Source organism: Brassica napus, chromosome C1, assembly GCF_020379485.1.
Source record: "Brassica napus cultivar Da-Ae chromosome C1, Da-Ae, whole genome shotgun sequence".
NCBI classification, from domain to species: domain Eukaryota; kingdom Viridiplantae; phylum Streptophyta; class Magnoliopsida; order Brassicales; family Brassicaceae; genus Brassica; species Brassica napus.
In genome coordinates, this window is record NC_063444.1 from 46,214,702 (window position 1) to 46,230,381 (window position 15,680).

The window sequence follows — 15,680 nt, forward strand, 5'->3', positions numbered from 1 at the left end:
AATAATGCGTTTAACAACCGCCAATAATCAAAATGGATGCAAATAAGCTATCAAGTAAAGAAGAATAACATAGAGGGATACCATATAATATAGTTTTAGTAAAATTTAAAGTGATTAACAAATAGAAAAGAAAGCCAAACAAATTTCAAGTCAAAGCCATAGGAAATAACAATTAATAGATCGCACATATCATAATGGTACAAAGCTGGCTTGCACAACAACAACCCCAAGATAGAGCCATAGATTCAATGCAATTACACCTTCCATGGACAAAATTCTGATCCTGTCTCTTTCCATCTGATCTTTATATCCTATAATTCCTTTATTATATCTGATTCTTGTGTTCGAGTCTTTGTGTGGAGTCTTTTCATTGGCTCATGACATGTTCAAGCAAGTTTCAAATTCATAAGCCATCTCTGGTATCCCATAGCTCACCTGTCATCGTCCCAACTCACCTGTCACACAAACGAAATCAAGCAGTTCAGATGCATTGATATCTCATTCTCACCTAACATTCCATTTTACATCTTGATCTTAGAAACAAACAAAAATCAAGATTACTATGCATTCTGTATATGATTTGTAAATCTAAAATCACCATGATTACAATGTAAATAGAATAAACAAAGATGGATTTCGTTTAATATATGGTGTAAAAAAGGAAGATGTAGTTTTGAATATAATAACGTTAATGTTCTGATTCCTCCTTATCGTGAAATGTACAGAGACAAGTACAACTTAGCTGTACTTAGACTTGGAGTCATTGAAAATATTAATGACATAAATGTGAACAGGTTTGGGAGACTACATGCAGCAACAAGGTACTACGGAAAATAAGATCTGGGAATTATTTAGTTTCATTAATGAGCCACTATTGAAGCCACATGGGCATTGTGATAAGTCTTGGAGACAAAGGTTGCATGATATGGCTTAACTATGCAGACTATTAGCTGGATATAACAATCCTTTTGACATAATAATCTCTGTAACGATTCAGCAGTTTCCAAAAAACATGTTTCATGCATGAATCTGGTAAGCATTAGAAACATGATGACTCAGCGTTGGAGATATTCCAAGACAAAGACTGGATATGTTTGGTTTTTGCAGTTAGAGGAACATCTAGTACGTTCTTCGTTGTAAAATGTAACGGTTTAAATTAACATTGAATCATTTGTTTCACTTCTCTCGGGTTCATGTTCAGTGGGATTATGCCCTGTTTCGGGTTTGAATATGGATCGTATTGGGTTGATTCGACCCATGTGTGTCAGCTCTTATTCGACGTGAGATATAGAGTTTGTGCATCTTGTCTATTCCATAATGGGCTGATGTGTGCGCTTTTAGAGCATATGTCCTTACCACTATTTTAGTTTTTTTTTTGTTTGAATAGTTAATGATTCTAGTAAAAATAGTGTGTCCAACAGTGATCTCCGATTAGGAGTCCTTACACATATATACATATTTTCCTCCATCCAATGAGACGCGGCCACGTCACTAATGACTTGATCCTTAAACTCTTTGTCTAAAGATTGCTCTTTACCGAATTGGGCTTTGATAATATTATTTTATCTGGATTCGCCTAGGATATAACGCTAAGGATTCGTCTAAATGGACCGTTGCGGATGCTCTATGGGCTTCTGAAATTCTTCCCCAAGCAATAACCCTTAAACCTTTTCTGTTAATAAGTAGATGATGTTTTCGTATAAAAATACTTGAAAGTTGAAAGCATGGAGAAACGGAAACCAATCTAAACCGAAGAACACGTAAAATACATCCAAACCCTATTCTGCACCTCTCAGCCGTAGATTTATCGATCTCCATCTCGCCGATCAGCTCTTTGCTGGTACTAGAAACTTCCCTTCCCTTCCTCGTTTAGACCTAATCATGCTTGTTTGTTTCACCGATTGTTGCATTGGTTACGTGGATCTATAGTTTTATTTACTTTGGTATGATCGACGCATATTTATTATTGCTTTTCTTTCCTTCTCTTTTGCTTATTTTTGCTAAATTTATTTCTTACGTACGTGGATCTATAGTTTTATTTACTTTGGTATGATCGATGCATATTTATTCTTGCTTTTTTTTCTTCTCTTTTGCATATTTTTGCTAAATTTATTTCTTACGTAACAACAAGTCTTTTTCCTAGATTATGTGAGTCTCTTTTTTGCCACAGATAAAACTAATATACTTAAGTGTAAATTTTCATTATTTCATTTGGCAAAAAAAAAAATTTCGTTATTTCAGCTTAGTGCATACAGCGTGTTATTTACAATAAACCTAAACTGCGTGTTAGGATTTGCTTTGGTCTTAACTTGCATGGTGTCCGTCTCTGGGATCATCATCATGTGGATGTTAAACTTTCTTTCCTTGCGAACCTGACTTGCGTGTTTGGATTTGCTTGCCTCATATTGTATATTTTCCTTATCTCACTGAATAATGAATACTCATAATCTCTCTCAAGGTATACGCTCGTTCCTAGCCGTTTGTTGAAATTTGGAAAAAAATGGCGACAATGTTCAATCTTCCAGATGAGTTAGCAGAGGAGATATTGTCTAGGGTTCCATTGACATCCCTAAGTTCAGTGCGTTCCACTTGCAGAAAGTGGGACACTTTATCCCAAAACAGGGTTTTTGGTACGTCAGCATCAGCAGGAAGGAAACAGTTTCTAGGGTTCATGCTGAAGGATTATAAGGTTTGTTCGATGAAATTGGATCTTCAAGGAATTGGAAACGAAAGAGACTTCGTTGATCCATCTATAAAGCAAGTAAGTATACTTGACCAAGTAGATATCACTCAAGTATTTCACTGTGAAGGCTTATTGCTATGCATCACCAAGGACAAGTTCAGGCTTTTGGTGTGGAATCCTTATTTGGGGCAAACAAGGTGGATCCAGCCAAGAAACACTTACCGAAGTGAAGACAGATATGCTATCGGATATGAAAAGAATCTTAACTACAAAATCTTGAGGATTTTTGGAGAGTATGACACCAAGGGTGAACTTGGAAGCATCGACGAACACCTGGTTTTTTTGGTACGTAATATATGATTTGAGTTCTGATTCGTGGAAGGTTTTTAACGTCAGTCCCGATTGAAATATAGATTATTATCAACGAGGTGTGACTTTGAAGGGGCATACTTATTTTTTGACCGGAGAGAGATGGACAGTGGATAGAAGAAATAGACCTGAGGAGATAATCTCTTTTGATTTTACAACAGAGAGATTTGGAAAGAGGCTGCCTCTACCATCTAAATCTCATAGTTTAGATAAATGTGTGTCTCTCTCTTGTGTTAGAGAGGAGCAGCTTGCCGTCTTGCATGTAAGCTGGGTGAATGCCCATGCAGTGGAGATTTGGGTCACAAATAAGATTGATCCAGGTGCAGTTTCGTGGATCAAGTTCGTGAGGTCCATCTCTGTTTTTGTTGATGATCTAGCTGGGAGTTTCTTCATCACGAGGAAAAGCAAGTTTCTGTGGGTCTCGATCTAGATAAATTTCGACAACCATGGACCGAGACCTGTTCCAACCAAAGAGCTAACATAATTGGACAAGATGGATTATGGATACTCCAAACCTGTGAATCTGGGTGAGGTTCCGAATCATGGAAAACGTGAGAAATTTGGTTTTAAGTTCCCGGTATTCGGTTGCCAATTGTGTGCCCTTATGTTCCAAGCTTAGGGCAACTGCAACTGCAGCAGTGAACATGGAAAGAGGGCGATGCTTAAATCAGTTCCTTGGCATGATTTGACCCCATTTTTTATTTGTTTTAGTGGTAAATTATGTTTAAGTTTCTCAGTTTTTATATTTTAACATCTGGTATATATTTTTAAAAATCAACATGTATTATTCCAATATTATTCTTGTAATTTTTGTTTATTGCCTTACATCTATTCCATTTACAAAAAGAAAGTAGTTGTAAAAGTGATACTCCCTCATTTTCATAATAAGTGTCGTTTAAAGTTTTTGCATTAAAATTAAGAAAATTGTCTAATTTTCTGTTTTACTTCTTTTTAATATAATTTTTTCTTTGGTTTTATTAATAAATTAAAAAGAAAGGTAAAAATTGAAAAACTAATGTAAAAAGATATTTATGTTATAAATCATATTGTGGATGTTCATAACTGGTCCGGTTTATAACCGGCCCAATGCTAGAGAGAGAGAGTCGACCGTGAGGAGAGAGAGAGAGAATCGGCATCTTGCATTTTCCAAATTAAATTATGATTTGTACTCTTTCCATATTTGTATTTCCTTTCTTTAGTTTTTCCATTATTCTATGACGATGTAATTCCCTATATATAAAGGGTTCCTTATGTTTATGAATAATACAAAAACATAGATTATATTCTCTAGTTTCACAACACGTTATCAACACAATAGAATCTAAATCCCTAAGCTAAAACAAACCGCCTAAAACCCTAACCCTAATCGGCGAACATCCTTACCGGCGAACCATCCTAATCCCGATCGCGAAACCTTACATCCCGATCCTTGTTTGCAATCTGTTCCCGATCAGTTTTATCTTAAGGCGTTCCTGATCCTAGCTCAGACGATCTCGGCTTGTTCAACCTCAGCTTGCAAACAAGACGATCTCAGACAGCTCACGGACAGCTCGCGGATAGCTCGTGACCCGATCAGCACGTTGGACAGCTCGCGTTCCCGATCTCAGCAATCAGACAGCTCGCGACAACATCAGCTCGCGTTCTGATCAGTTCCAGCTCGCGGTTCATCTCTTTGGTGGTCCATTCAACCCTACTTGAGGTTAAGGTAATTCGAAACCTTAAAGAGAACCCATAATCGAATTTGATTGTTTGATAAGAATCGAAACCATAAAAACTACAAACCCTAATAGTATGATCTAATGTTGAAATCAAAACCATAGGATAATAGATCAAAACTCCAATGAGTAAATCGAAGCTCATAATCATAAGTTCGATACCCCAAACCCTAATTGAGATTGATTATTTGATCAATTAAAATCGAAACCTTAATGGTTTTGAATCTCAAAACCCCAATGATCTAAGATCAAAATCGAAACCCTAATATCCATGATCCTAGCCGCATACATGCTTATTGCATGAATGCATGAAATCGATTTTATTTAAAACCCTAATACTAAAACACATTCGATTTTATAAACCCTAATTCGAAATCAAATTGATTGATTGAATGAATTAAAATCGAAACCTTAATCTAATGCTTTGAATCGAAATTGATTGTTTGAATGATTGTATGTTTGGATATAGTATGCTAGCCTTGATTAATTAAAACCGTATTGAATTTGATCACATAGAAATCTATTGCTAGGATTGATAATCTCATTCTTGAATTTAGTTGTTTGAATTGATAAAACCAATTGAATGATTTTCAAATTGAAGTCGTATTGATTGTTTGATCGAAACCCTAATGTCTTGAAATTAAAATCGAATACTATCTTGTTTGATTGATTAAAACCAAATGCTTGAATTGAAATAGAAATCGCTTGCTAGGTTAAATGATTTATGCATTCTCGTCTTGATAATGATCCGGCTAGTATTGATAGTTTTCATACATTCTCGAATGAACCCTAATTGTTGCATTGCTCGACTGTTTGATTGGAATTACACATTGAACTCTTAGAAAACCGTTTGCTAAGATTGAAAACGAATAACCATTGTATTGATTGCATTGAAACCGTTTGCTAAGATTGTAGCCGTGCGGCTTGTTTGCATCATGCATGCATAATAGTACGAACTGATTGCATATAGAATATGAATGCTAAGATTGAACATGTATGCATCATATACAAATGACATGTTTGCATCATACCTAGAATCCGGATTGCTTGAGCATATTGATTGCATTCGATTGAACAATTTTAAATCTAAATTATGAAACATATGATTTTAGATGTCGAAAATCAACAACGTAGATTTTGCTGCCCTAAGTCTCTCTGAAGATAATTACTTGCAATGGACACTTGATGCTAAGATCATCTTAAAATCCAAAGGACTCGGTGAATGTATCACCGATGACAATAATGCTAGTGAGAAAGATCGATACAGAGCCATTTTGATCATTCGCCATCATCTAACTGAGAGTCTCAAATATCAGTATCTGACCACTGAGAATCCATTAGACCTTTGGACATAATTGAAAGCAAGATATGATCACCAGAGAACGGTGATCTTACCAAAGGCTATGTATGATTGGAGGAATCTCAGGATCCAGGACTATAAGTCTGTGGACGAGTATAACTCAGCCCTATTTAAGATTGTTTCGAAATTGAAACTGTGTGGTGAGGATATAACGGATAAGGATATGCTTGAGAAAACCTTTTCCACCTTCCACACAAGCAATGTGTTGTTTCAACAACAGTACTGTGAGGAGGACTTCACAACTTATGCTAATCTGATCTCTTGCTCGCTGAGCAGAACAATGAACTGTTGATGAGAAACAATGAATTGAGACCTCCTGGATCAAACCTATTACCTGAGGCACATGCGACCGTAGAGGCTAAGAAAGAGTCGAAACATGTCCAGAGTGATAGCCAATACAACCGTGGTTGTTGAAAATGACATGGACGTGGTGGTCGAGACCGAAACTCGTTTGGTCGAGGCTAAGGCAACTCATATGGCCGTGGCTCCTATGGAGGCCGTGGACATGGCCGAGGCTGTGGTACATCTTTCAAGCCACAAAACTCGACCAAATCCGTGTGCCATAGATGTGGTATGGATAATCACTGGGCTAAGATATGTAGGACTCCCAAACATCTCGTTGTCCTTTATCAAGAGAGTTTGAAAGGAAAGAATCCTGAAGCTCATATGACTTATCAAGATGGTGAAGATGATTTCAATCATGAACGAGACGATCTTATGGATTATGAAACTTCAGATTGTTTAAAAGAATGAAGTTGAATTCGACATCTATGTTTTCGTGTTCTTTGATTTATGTTTTCTATGTTTTGATTGCTTTGAACTTATTTTATTAACGAATGAAAGTTTTTATATGAAGTCTCTAAAGTATCATTTCGGGTATAGCCAGTCTCATAGAGGGCTACGGCCAGGCTAACATCTTGTTGCCTAAGGGTACGCATCTAGAGATATCTGATGCATTGTATTCACCCAACTCTAAGAGAAGCCTATTGAGCTTTAAAGACATTCGAATGAATGGCTTTCATATTGAGACTAAGGGCGAAGGAAACAAAGAGTTCCTTCAGATCATAGAGATCAGATAAGGCTATAAGAAAGTCCTAGAGTCTATACATGCGCTCTGTACTGGCCTTTTACTATGCTAAGGTCAGAATGATAGAGACCAATGCTGGTGAGTTCACGTCCCAAGCTTTTAATGATTACTGTATGTCCATGGGGGTAAGTGTGGAACACTCTGTGGCACATGTACATACACAGAACGGCTTGGCCAAATCATTCATAAAACGAATTCAGCTAATAGCTAGACCGGAAGCTTAGACAGACCATTGCTTATGAGGTCTAAGCTTCCGGCCACAGCTTGGGGACATGCGGTCTTGCACGCGGCCGAACTGATTCGTATCAGACCGTCTAGTGAACATAAATATTTCCCATCACAATTGCTTACGGGTCATGAGCCAGACATATCCCATCTTAAGACATTTGGTTGTGCCGTCTATATACCAATTGCTCCACCACAGAGAACAAAGATGAGACCTCAGAGGAGGATGGGGATATATGTTGGATATGATTCCCCCACGATTATAAAATACCTTGAGCCAACTACGGGTGATTTATTTAAGGCCAGGTATGCGGAATGTCACTCTGATGAATCTGAACATCCAACATTAGGGGGAGATAGCAATAAGCTGGTAAAAAAAGATTACATGGAATCAAACATCCTTATCTTGGCAAGATCCTCGGACTCAGGAATGTGATTTAGAAGTCCAAAAGATTATACATTAACAAAAGCTAGCTAATCAATTGACATATTCCTTTGCTGACCCGAAAAGAGTGACTAGGTCATATATATCAGCTGCTAATGCACCAATCAGAATTGATGTTCAAGAGGGACACAATCAAGTTGCTACAGAGTCTAGACAACGTTTGAAACGTTGTAGACCAATAGGTTCCAAAGATAAGAACACTCGGAAAAGTAAGAATGGTGCAAAGAATGAAACCGAGGTTGTTGAAACCCTAGACACGACCGCGACCGTTCCTAAATCCCGGAACTAAACCGCGGCCGATCCCAAAACCCTAATAGCGATCACGGTCGATCATGAATGCTTAGATGCGGCCGGCCCTGATGTATCTAATACTGATTCTTGGGACGCCAAGATTCAAGGTACTGAAGGTCCTGATAATAATGAGATCTCAATAAACTATGTCTTGTATGGGATATAATGGAACATAAAGAATGTCGATATTGATGATATATTTGCATACAAGGTAGCACTTGAACTTATGGATTTGAATGAGGATCATGAACCCACGTCTATTTATGAGTGCACTCAACGATCAGATTGGATCAAATGGAAAGAAGCTATAAACGTGGAGTTAAACTCTTTAAAGAAGAGTGATGTCTTTAGACCAATAGTCCGGTCATCATATGATGTTAAACCAGTCGGCAGTGGGTCTTTGTGAGGAAAAGAAATAAACACGGCAAGGTCATGAGATATAAAGCACGGCTTGTTGCACAAGGATTCTCACAGAGACCAGAAATCGATTATGAGGAGCCATACTCCCATGTGGTGGATGCTACTACTTTTAGATTCCTGATAAGTCTGGCTATAAGAGGGAAATTAGACTTGCGGTTAATGGATGTTGTAACTGCATACTTATATGGGCCACTGGATAATGAGATTTATATGAAAGTACCAGAGGGTATAGAGTTGAAAAACAAATCGAGTACTCAAGAACAATACTGTATAAAGTTGAATAAGTCACTTTATGGATTAAAACAATCAGGCCGAATATGGTACAATAGGTTAAGTGAGTACCTAGAGAGAGAAGGATACAAGAATGATCCGATCAGCCCTTGTATCTTTATAAAGAAATTCGGCCAGGGCTTTGTGATTATAGCAGTGTATGTTGATGATTTAAATATCCTAGGAACCTCTGGAGAGATTTCCCAAACAGTTGAATATCTTAAGAAAGAATTCGAGATGAAAGATCTTGAAAAAAATAAAGTTTTGTTTGGGATTACAGCTTGAGTACATAAGAGATGGAATCCTTGTGCATCAAATGGCATATACAGAAAATTACTCAAGAGATTCAACATGGCCGAGTCTCACCCATTATCTAGCCCCATGGCCGTGAGGTCCCTCGGCCTGGACATTGATCCGTTCCGTCCTAAGATGGACGATAAAGATGTCCTTTGTCCCGAAGTGCCATATCTCAGTGCCATAGGAGCTTTGATGTATCTGGCTAGTCACACAGCCAGATATATGTTTTGCCGTGAATCTATTGTCTAGATTAAGCTCTTGTCCAACCCAAAGGCACTGGAACGGGATTAAACATGTTCTTCGTTACCTGCAAGGAACGAAAGACTTGAGTTTATTTTATACTAACCAAAACAAAGAAGGTTTAGTTGATTTTGCTGATGCAGGTTATCTTTCGGATCCACACAATTCTCGATCACAGACAGGCTATGTTTTCACACATGGTGGAACGGCCATATCATGGCGTTCCATGAAGCAGACGATCGCGTCCACATCTTTAAACCATTCGGAGATCTTGGCTGTTCATGAGGCCAGCCGCGAGTTGTTCAGAACATGGGGAGTAATACGTGTTGTACTTTTTTTTTCTTCACCATGATTTTGTCCCACTGGGTTTTCCTGGTAAGGTTTTAATGAGGCAACATCTAAAGCGTATTACAATCCCTGTATGGTTATGGCATCCAAGGGGGAGTGTTATAAATCATATTGTGGATGTCTATAACCGGCCCGGTTCATAACCAGCCCAATGCTAGAGAGAGAGAGAGAGTCGACCGTGAGGAGAAAGAGAGAGAGAGAATCGACATTTATTAGATTATGATTTGTACTCTTTCCATATTTGTATTTCCTTTCTTTAGTCTTTCCATTATTCTATGACAGTGTAATTTTTATATATAAAGGGCTCTTTATGTTTATGAATAATACATAAACATACAGATTCTATTCTAATAAGGAAAATGCAGGTCCTTTGTATAGTGAAGATAATATTTCAAACAAATCTATCGTTGGGCAATGACAATATTTACTCTAGTTTTGTCATTAGATCAATTCGTTCGAGGAAGAAGAATTGACACTAAACCTACTCATTTAACAGGAAATCTGGACCAAACAATGCAACAAAGCCAGACAAAAATAGTATCTTAAGGCAAATCCAATTTAGGAATCGGTATTTTTGTCCACATTACAACACACGCGAACATAGTGAATTAGTGTCTATTAAAGAGAAAGAACAATTTCAAGAAGCAGAAACATTCAACCACCGAACTAAAACCAGAGAGAGAGAGAGACAAATACAGAAACCAAAGATTCTCATCAACAAAAGACACTATGATGAAATTGTTGATATGCTTGGCATATTCTCTAAGTACCCGATTTGACTCATGAGGCTTCGGTCCAGAGAAGTACACTCGCGTAGGTGTAATTTTGTCCCTACGTATATCAAAAAGTCCATGTTGATAGTCCAAAGTTGATTCCGTTGGCTTTTCTTTCTTCCCCCATTCCAAGTACTCTTTGGTTAGCCAAGCAATATGATCATACAGACATTTTCCAAGGGATAATAACTTTGGAAGAGCATAATCAATGAATGCTCTGTCAATTAAGTGTTTTGGGATCAAGAAACTGATAAAAAGCAGTATCAAGACTTGTGGGAGGAAAACACGCATTCTGGACTAATGAACTAACATTGAACAAGATCTCAAAAGGCAAATCAAATTCTGGAGGGAACTGTTGATTACAATATTTTTGAATTCAACCTTGAGCTCACGGGGAAACTTTAAGGCAATGGCAGATGACTGACCGATTAGAGAAGTTGATGTAAAATCTGTAGTTATCAAACCCACCTCTGCAGAAGTTTAACTTTTCATACTCAGGATCGACATGTTGATTCTGGTTTTCATAAATTTTGGGACCTCCTTTTAACTGAATCAAAAGAAGCTTTGAATCCTTTTCTTGTGAGAGATGCCAACTGATTCGCCCGATGTAGTCTTCACTCAAATGCGCCGAGAAATGCAGGTTCTGGTTACCACTTCCAAACGAACAACCAACACTGTACAGATATTTGAATTTCTCTGGTGTCGCCAAAAATCCAAAATGCATGAGTAAACCGTCGATATAATGTTCCATTGAAGCTTTGTCTTTACTGTCAATTTCATATTTCCATTCATGAAAATTGAGACGATAGGGTGTGTTGACTTCGGTGGATTGCGTGAGGAGTTTATTCGCATGTGTCTCTTGTGCAAACTGAACCAGCGCATAAAATTTTTCACCATGCTTAGTCTTTTTAAGCCTGATCGCGTGAATAGTTCCCGAACCAGTGATACTCTCGAAATGCTGTCTAACCTCCATTGCGTTCACCTCAGGTGGGAAGCCACTCACATTAACCGTCTTTCCCATTGTCTCCTATAAATCATTGAAGAAAAAACAGAATCTAACATAAGCAAGAATGCTAGAACATTATTACAAATCAGAAGAAAATATCCAGATAGATGATGACATACCGCAGCTGATGTTGATTATGATGATGACGATGATGATTGTTTTGCTAAGTTTCAAGTTCTGTCAGACACTATGATTTTTTCAAATCGACAGCCTTCTTTTATTTTTGTTTTAGATTGATCCTATTGGTTGATGTTCTTCTAGTTCTCTACTACGTTTGATTGTTGTAACAAGAATTAAATCCGACAGTGAGATATATATATTGCAATCGGATAATGCAGAGCTCTCTCAGTGATGTATTTATGATTCAAAGACATTTTTTAGGAGGGAGTTTAAGAATAAATGTTCTTTGTTTAAAAAAGAGAGAGAGGATTTTAACATAGTCCAAATCTAACGACTATATGCTGCTTTTTCTATTAATGAAATTGATTTGAAATTTACTATTGTTGGATACTGTATTTTTTAAATATTTAATATATTTTAAAATTTAGTGTTACTAAAATCTAATTTAACGTTATTTAAAACTAAAGAGGTGCTATATAATGTTGGACTTTTTTAAAGTTTAAATTTAACCATAATTTGGTATTATTCATTTAATGATTTTAGATTATGTTTTAGAACTAAATGTTATCAGATCTTTTATTTGTAAATCATGTGTCATAGATTTCTAAATATAGTGTTCTCCAATTAAGCTCAAATAGTTCATTAAAACTCATTTTTATTCAAAACTAAATGATTAGTATATGGTGTCATTTGAAATGAAGTCTAATAGATTTCACGAGTAAATGATTAAATACAAAATCTAAGATATATTATAGATAATTTGTAATCCGTACACATAATTTCATTTAAAATGATTTCAATTTTTAATCTTATAAATTATAAACCTATGTATCATATAGTAGAATTAAAAATCAATGATTGAATAATCACACCTAAATGACTTTGCAACTATTTCTGAATATAATCATTTGAAATTAACGGATCTTTATTAGTAACTTGTTTCAAAGAATCCATAATATATAGCATATTCTATTTATAACTTATTTAAATTAGAATCCGAAATATCTTGCATAAGTTAGAATTCACAAAAAAATTTAATTTGATATATAAATGGGCGAATAAACCGGATACAAAAATCAGAACCGAACCCGATCCGATAAAAATGAATCCAAACCAAACCCGACATAAATGCCGAATGGGCTTTATTCTACAGTATTTTGGATTATGAGTTTTATCCGAACCAAACCCAAACCCAAATAAATATCTGAAAAACCAAAAATACACAAGATATTATTGAATACCTAAAATAATAAACTATTAAATGAATAATTAACTCAAATATTTAGTTTAATATATGTTTTTGGTATTTGGTCAATATTTTTGTTTTTTTTTGTTTTGACAATTGAATTGAAATTTAATTATGAATATGTTTGCTTCTTAAGTTTAAACAATGTGATTTTATTTTGAAGTTTAAATCATTTTTATTGCATTGTTAGTTGTTAATTTTTACTTGTTTTTGTTTTTCTCCTCTTAGCGATTACTTTTGGAAGTGGCAACCATAACCTGCATTTCTCGGTGCATTTGGGTGAAACTACCGAATGAAGATACCTTTTGAGAACATCAGGCAAATCAATTGGCATCTCTCACAAGAAAAGGCTTCAAAGCTTCTTTTGATTCAGTTAAAAGGAGGTCCCAAAATCTATGAAAAACAGAACCAACATGTTGATGATGAGTATGAGAAGTAAAACTTCAGCAGAGATGGAATTGATGAATGGATAAAAACTACAGATTTTACATCATGTTCTCTAATTGGTCAGTCATCTGCCATTTTTTTTTAAGTTTCCCTATGAGCGCAAGGTTGATTTCAAAAATAATCAACAGTTTCCCCTTATATTATCTTTACTATGGAATCGGAGTTTTCATATTCATCAAATACCAACAGCCTTTCCCCTGTTGTTGATCCACCTCCAGAGTTTGATTTGCCTTTTGAGATTTTGTTCAATGTTAATTCATTAGTGCAGAATGCATGTCTTCCTCCCACAAGTCTTGATACTGAGTTTTATCAGTTTCTTGATCCCAAAACACACGACAGAGCATTCATTGATTATGCTCTTCCAAAGTTATTATGCCTTGGAAAATGTTCCTATGAGCATGTTGCTTGGCTAACCAAAGAGTCCTTGGAATGGGGGAAGAAAGAAAAGCCTATGAAATCAACTTTGGACTATCAACGTGAACTTTTTAATATACGTAGAGTCAAAATTACACCTACGCGAGTGTACTTCTCTGGACTGAAGCCTCATGAGTCAAATCGAGTCTTTAGAGTATATCAACAATTTCGTCATAGTATCTAAAGACACGATTTGACTCATAAGGCTCCGGTCCAGAGAAGTACACTCTAGTTGGTGTAACTTTAACCCTACATATATTAAAAAGTCTAAGTTTATATCTAAAGTCAATTGCATAGGCTTTTCTTTCTTCTTCCATTCTGAGTACTCTTGGGTGAGCCAAGCAACATGAGCATACGAACATTTTCCAAGGCACAATAACTTTTGAAGAGCATAATCAATGAATGCACTCTGTCTTGTGTTTTGGGATCAAGAAACAGATAAAACTCAATATCAAGACTTGTGGCAGGAAAACACGCATCATGCACCAATGAATTAACACTAAACAAAATCTCAAAAGGCAAATCGATTTTTGGAGGTGGATCAACAACAAGGGCAAGGCTGTTGGTATTTGATGAATATGAAAACCCCGATTCCATAGTAAGATAATATATAGGGAAAATGGTTGATTATTTTTGAAATCAACCTTGCGCTCATAGGGAAACTTTAAAATAATGGCAGATGACTAACCAGTTAGAGAACATGATATAAAATCTGTAGTTTTTATCCATTCATCAAACCCATCTCTGCTGAAGTTTAACTTCTCATACTCATCATCAACATGTTGGTTCAGTTTTTCGTAGACGATAGGGTGTGTTGACTTCGGTGGATCACGTGAGGAGTTTCTTCGCATGTGTCTCTTGTGTAAATTGAACCAACGCATAAAATTTACCACCACCCTTAGTCTCTTTTTTTTTTTTTTTTTTTTGTCACGACCACCCTTAGTCTCTTTAAGCCTGATCTCGTGAATAGTTTCCAAACCAGTGATACTCTCGAAAAGCTGCTAACCTCCATTGCGTTCACCCCAGGCTGGAAGCCACTCACGTTAACCTACTTGCCCATTGTCTTCTATAAATCATTGAAGAAAAACAGAATCTAAGATAAGCAAGAATGATAGAACATTATTACAAATCAAAAGAAAATATCCAGATAGATGATGACACACCGCAGCTGATGTTGATTATAATGATGATGATGATTGTTTTGCTAAGTTTCAAGTTCTTAGAGACACTATGATTTTTCAATCGACTGCCTTCTTTTATTTTCGTTTTAGAGTGATCCTATTGGTTGAAATTCTAGTTTTTTACTACGTTTGATTGCTGTAACAAGAATTAAATCCAACAGTGAGATATATATATTGCAATAGGATGATGCAGAGCTCTCTCAGTGATGTATTTATGATTCAAAGACATTTTTAGGAGGGAGTTTAAGAATAAATGTTCTTTGTTTAAAAAAGAGAGAGAGGATTTTAATATAGTCCAAATCTAACGACTATATGTTGCTTTTTCTATTAATGAAATTGATTTAAAATTTACTATTATTATGTAAATATTTAATATATTTTAAAATTCAGTGTTACTAAAATCTAATTTAACGTATTTAAAACTAAAGAGGTGCTATATAATGGTGGACTTTTAAAAGTTCAAATTTAACCATAATTTGGTATTATTCATTTAATGATTTTAGATTTTGTTTTAGAACTAAATGTTATCCGATCTTTAATTTGTAAATCATGTGTCATAGATTTCTAAATATAGTGTTCTTCAGTTAAGCTCAAATAGTTCATTAAAAATCATTTTATTCAAAACTAAATGATTATTATATGGTGTCATTTGAAATTAAGTCTAATAGATTTCATGAGTAAATGATTAAATACAAAATCTAACATATATTATAGATAATTTGTAATTCGTACACATAATTTCA

At 35.8% G+C, this 15,680-nt stretch overlaps 1 protein-coding gene across 1 annotated transcript; it reads left to right on the forward strand.

Moving 5' to 3' along the window:
• The first annotated feature begins 1,276 nt into the window (after nt 1-1,276).
• Nucleotides 1,277-3,935, forward strand: LOC106350203 (F-box/kelch-repeat protein At3g13680-like). Its single transcript, XM_048744613.1, has one exon. It carries the CDS (start codon nt 2,501-2,503, stop codon nt 3,041-3,043), a length of 543 nt encoding a protein of 180 aa, XP_048600570.1. The 5' UTR covers nt 1,277-2,500; the 3' UTR covers nt 3,044-3,935.
• Nucleotides 3,936-15,680: the final 11,745 nt, after the last annotated feature.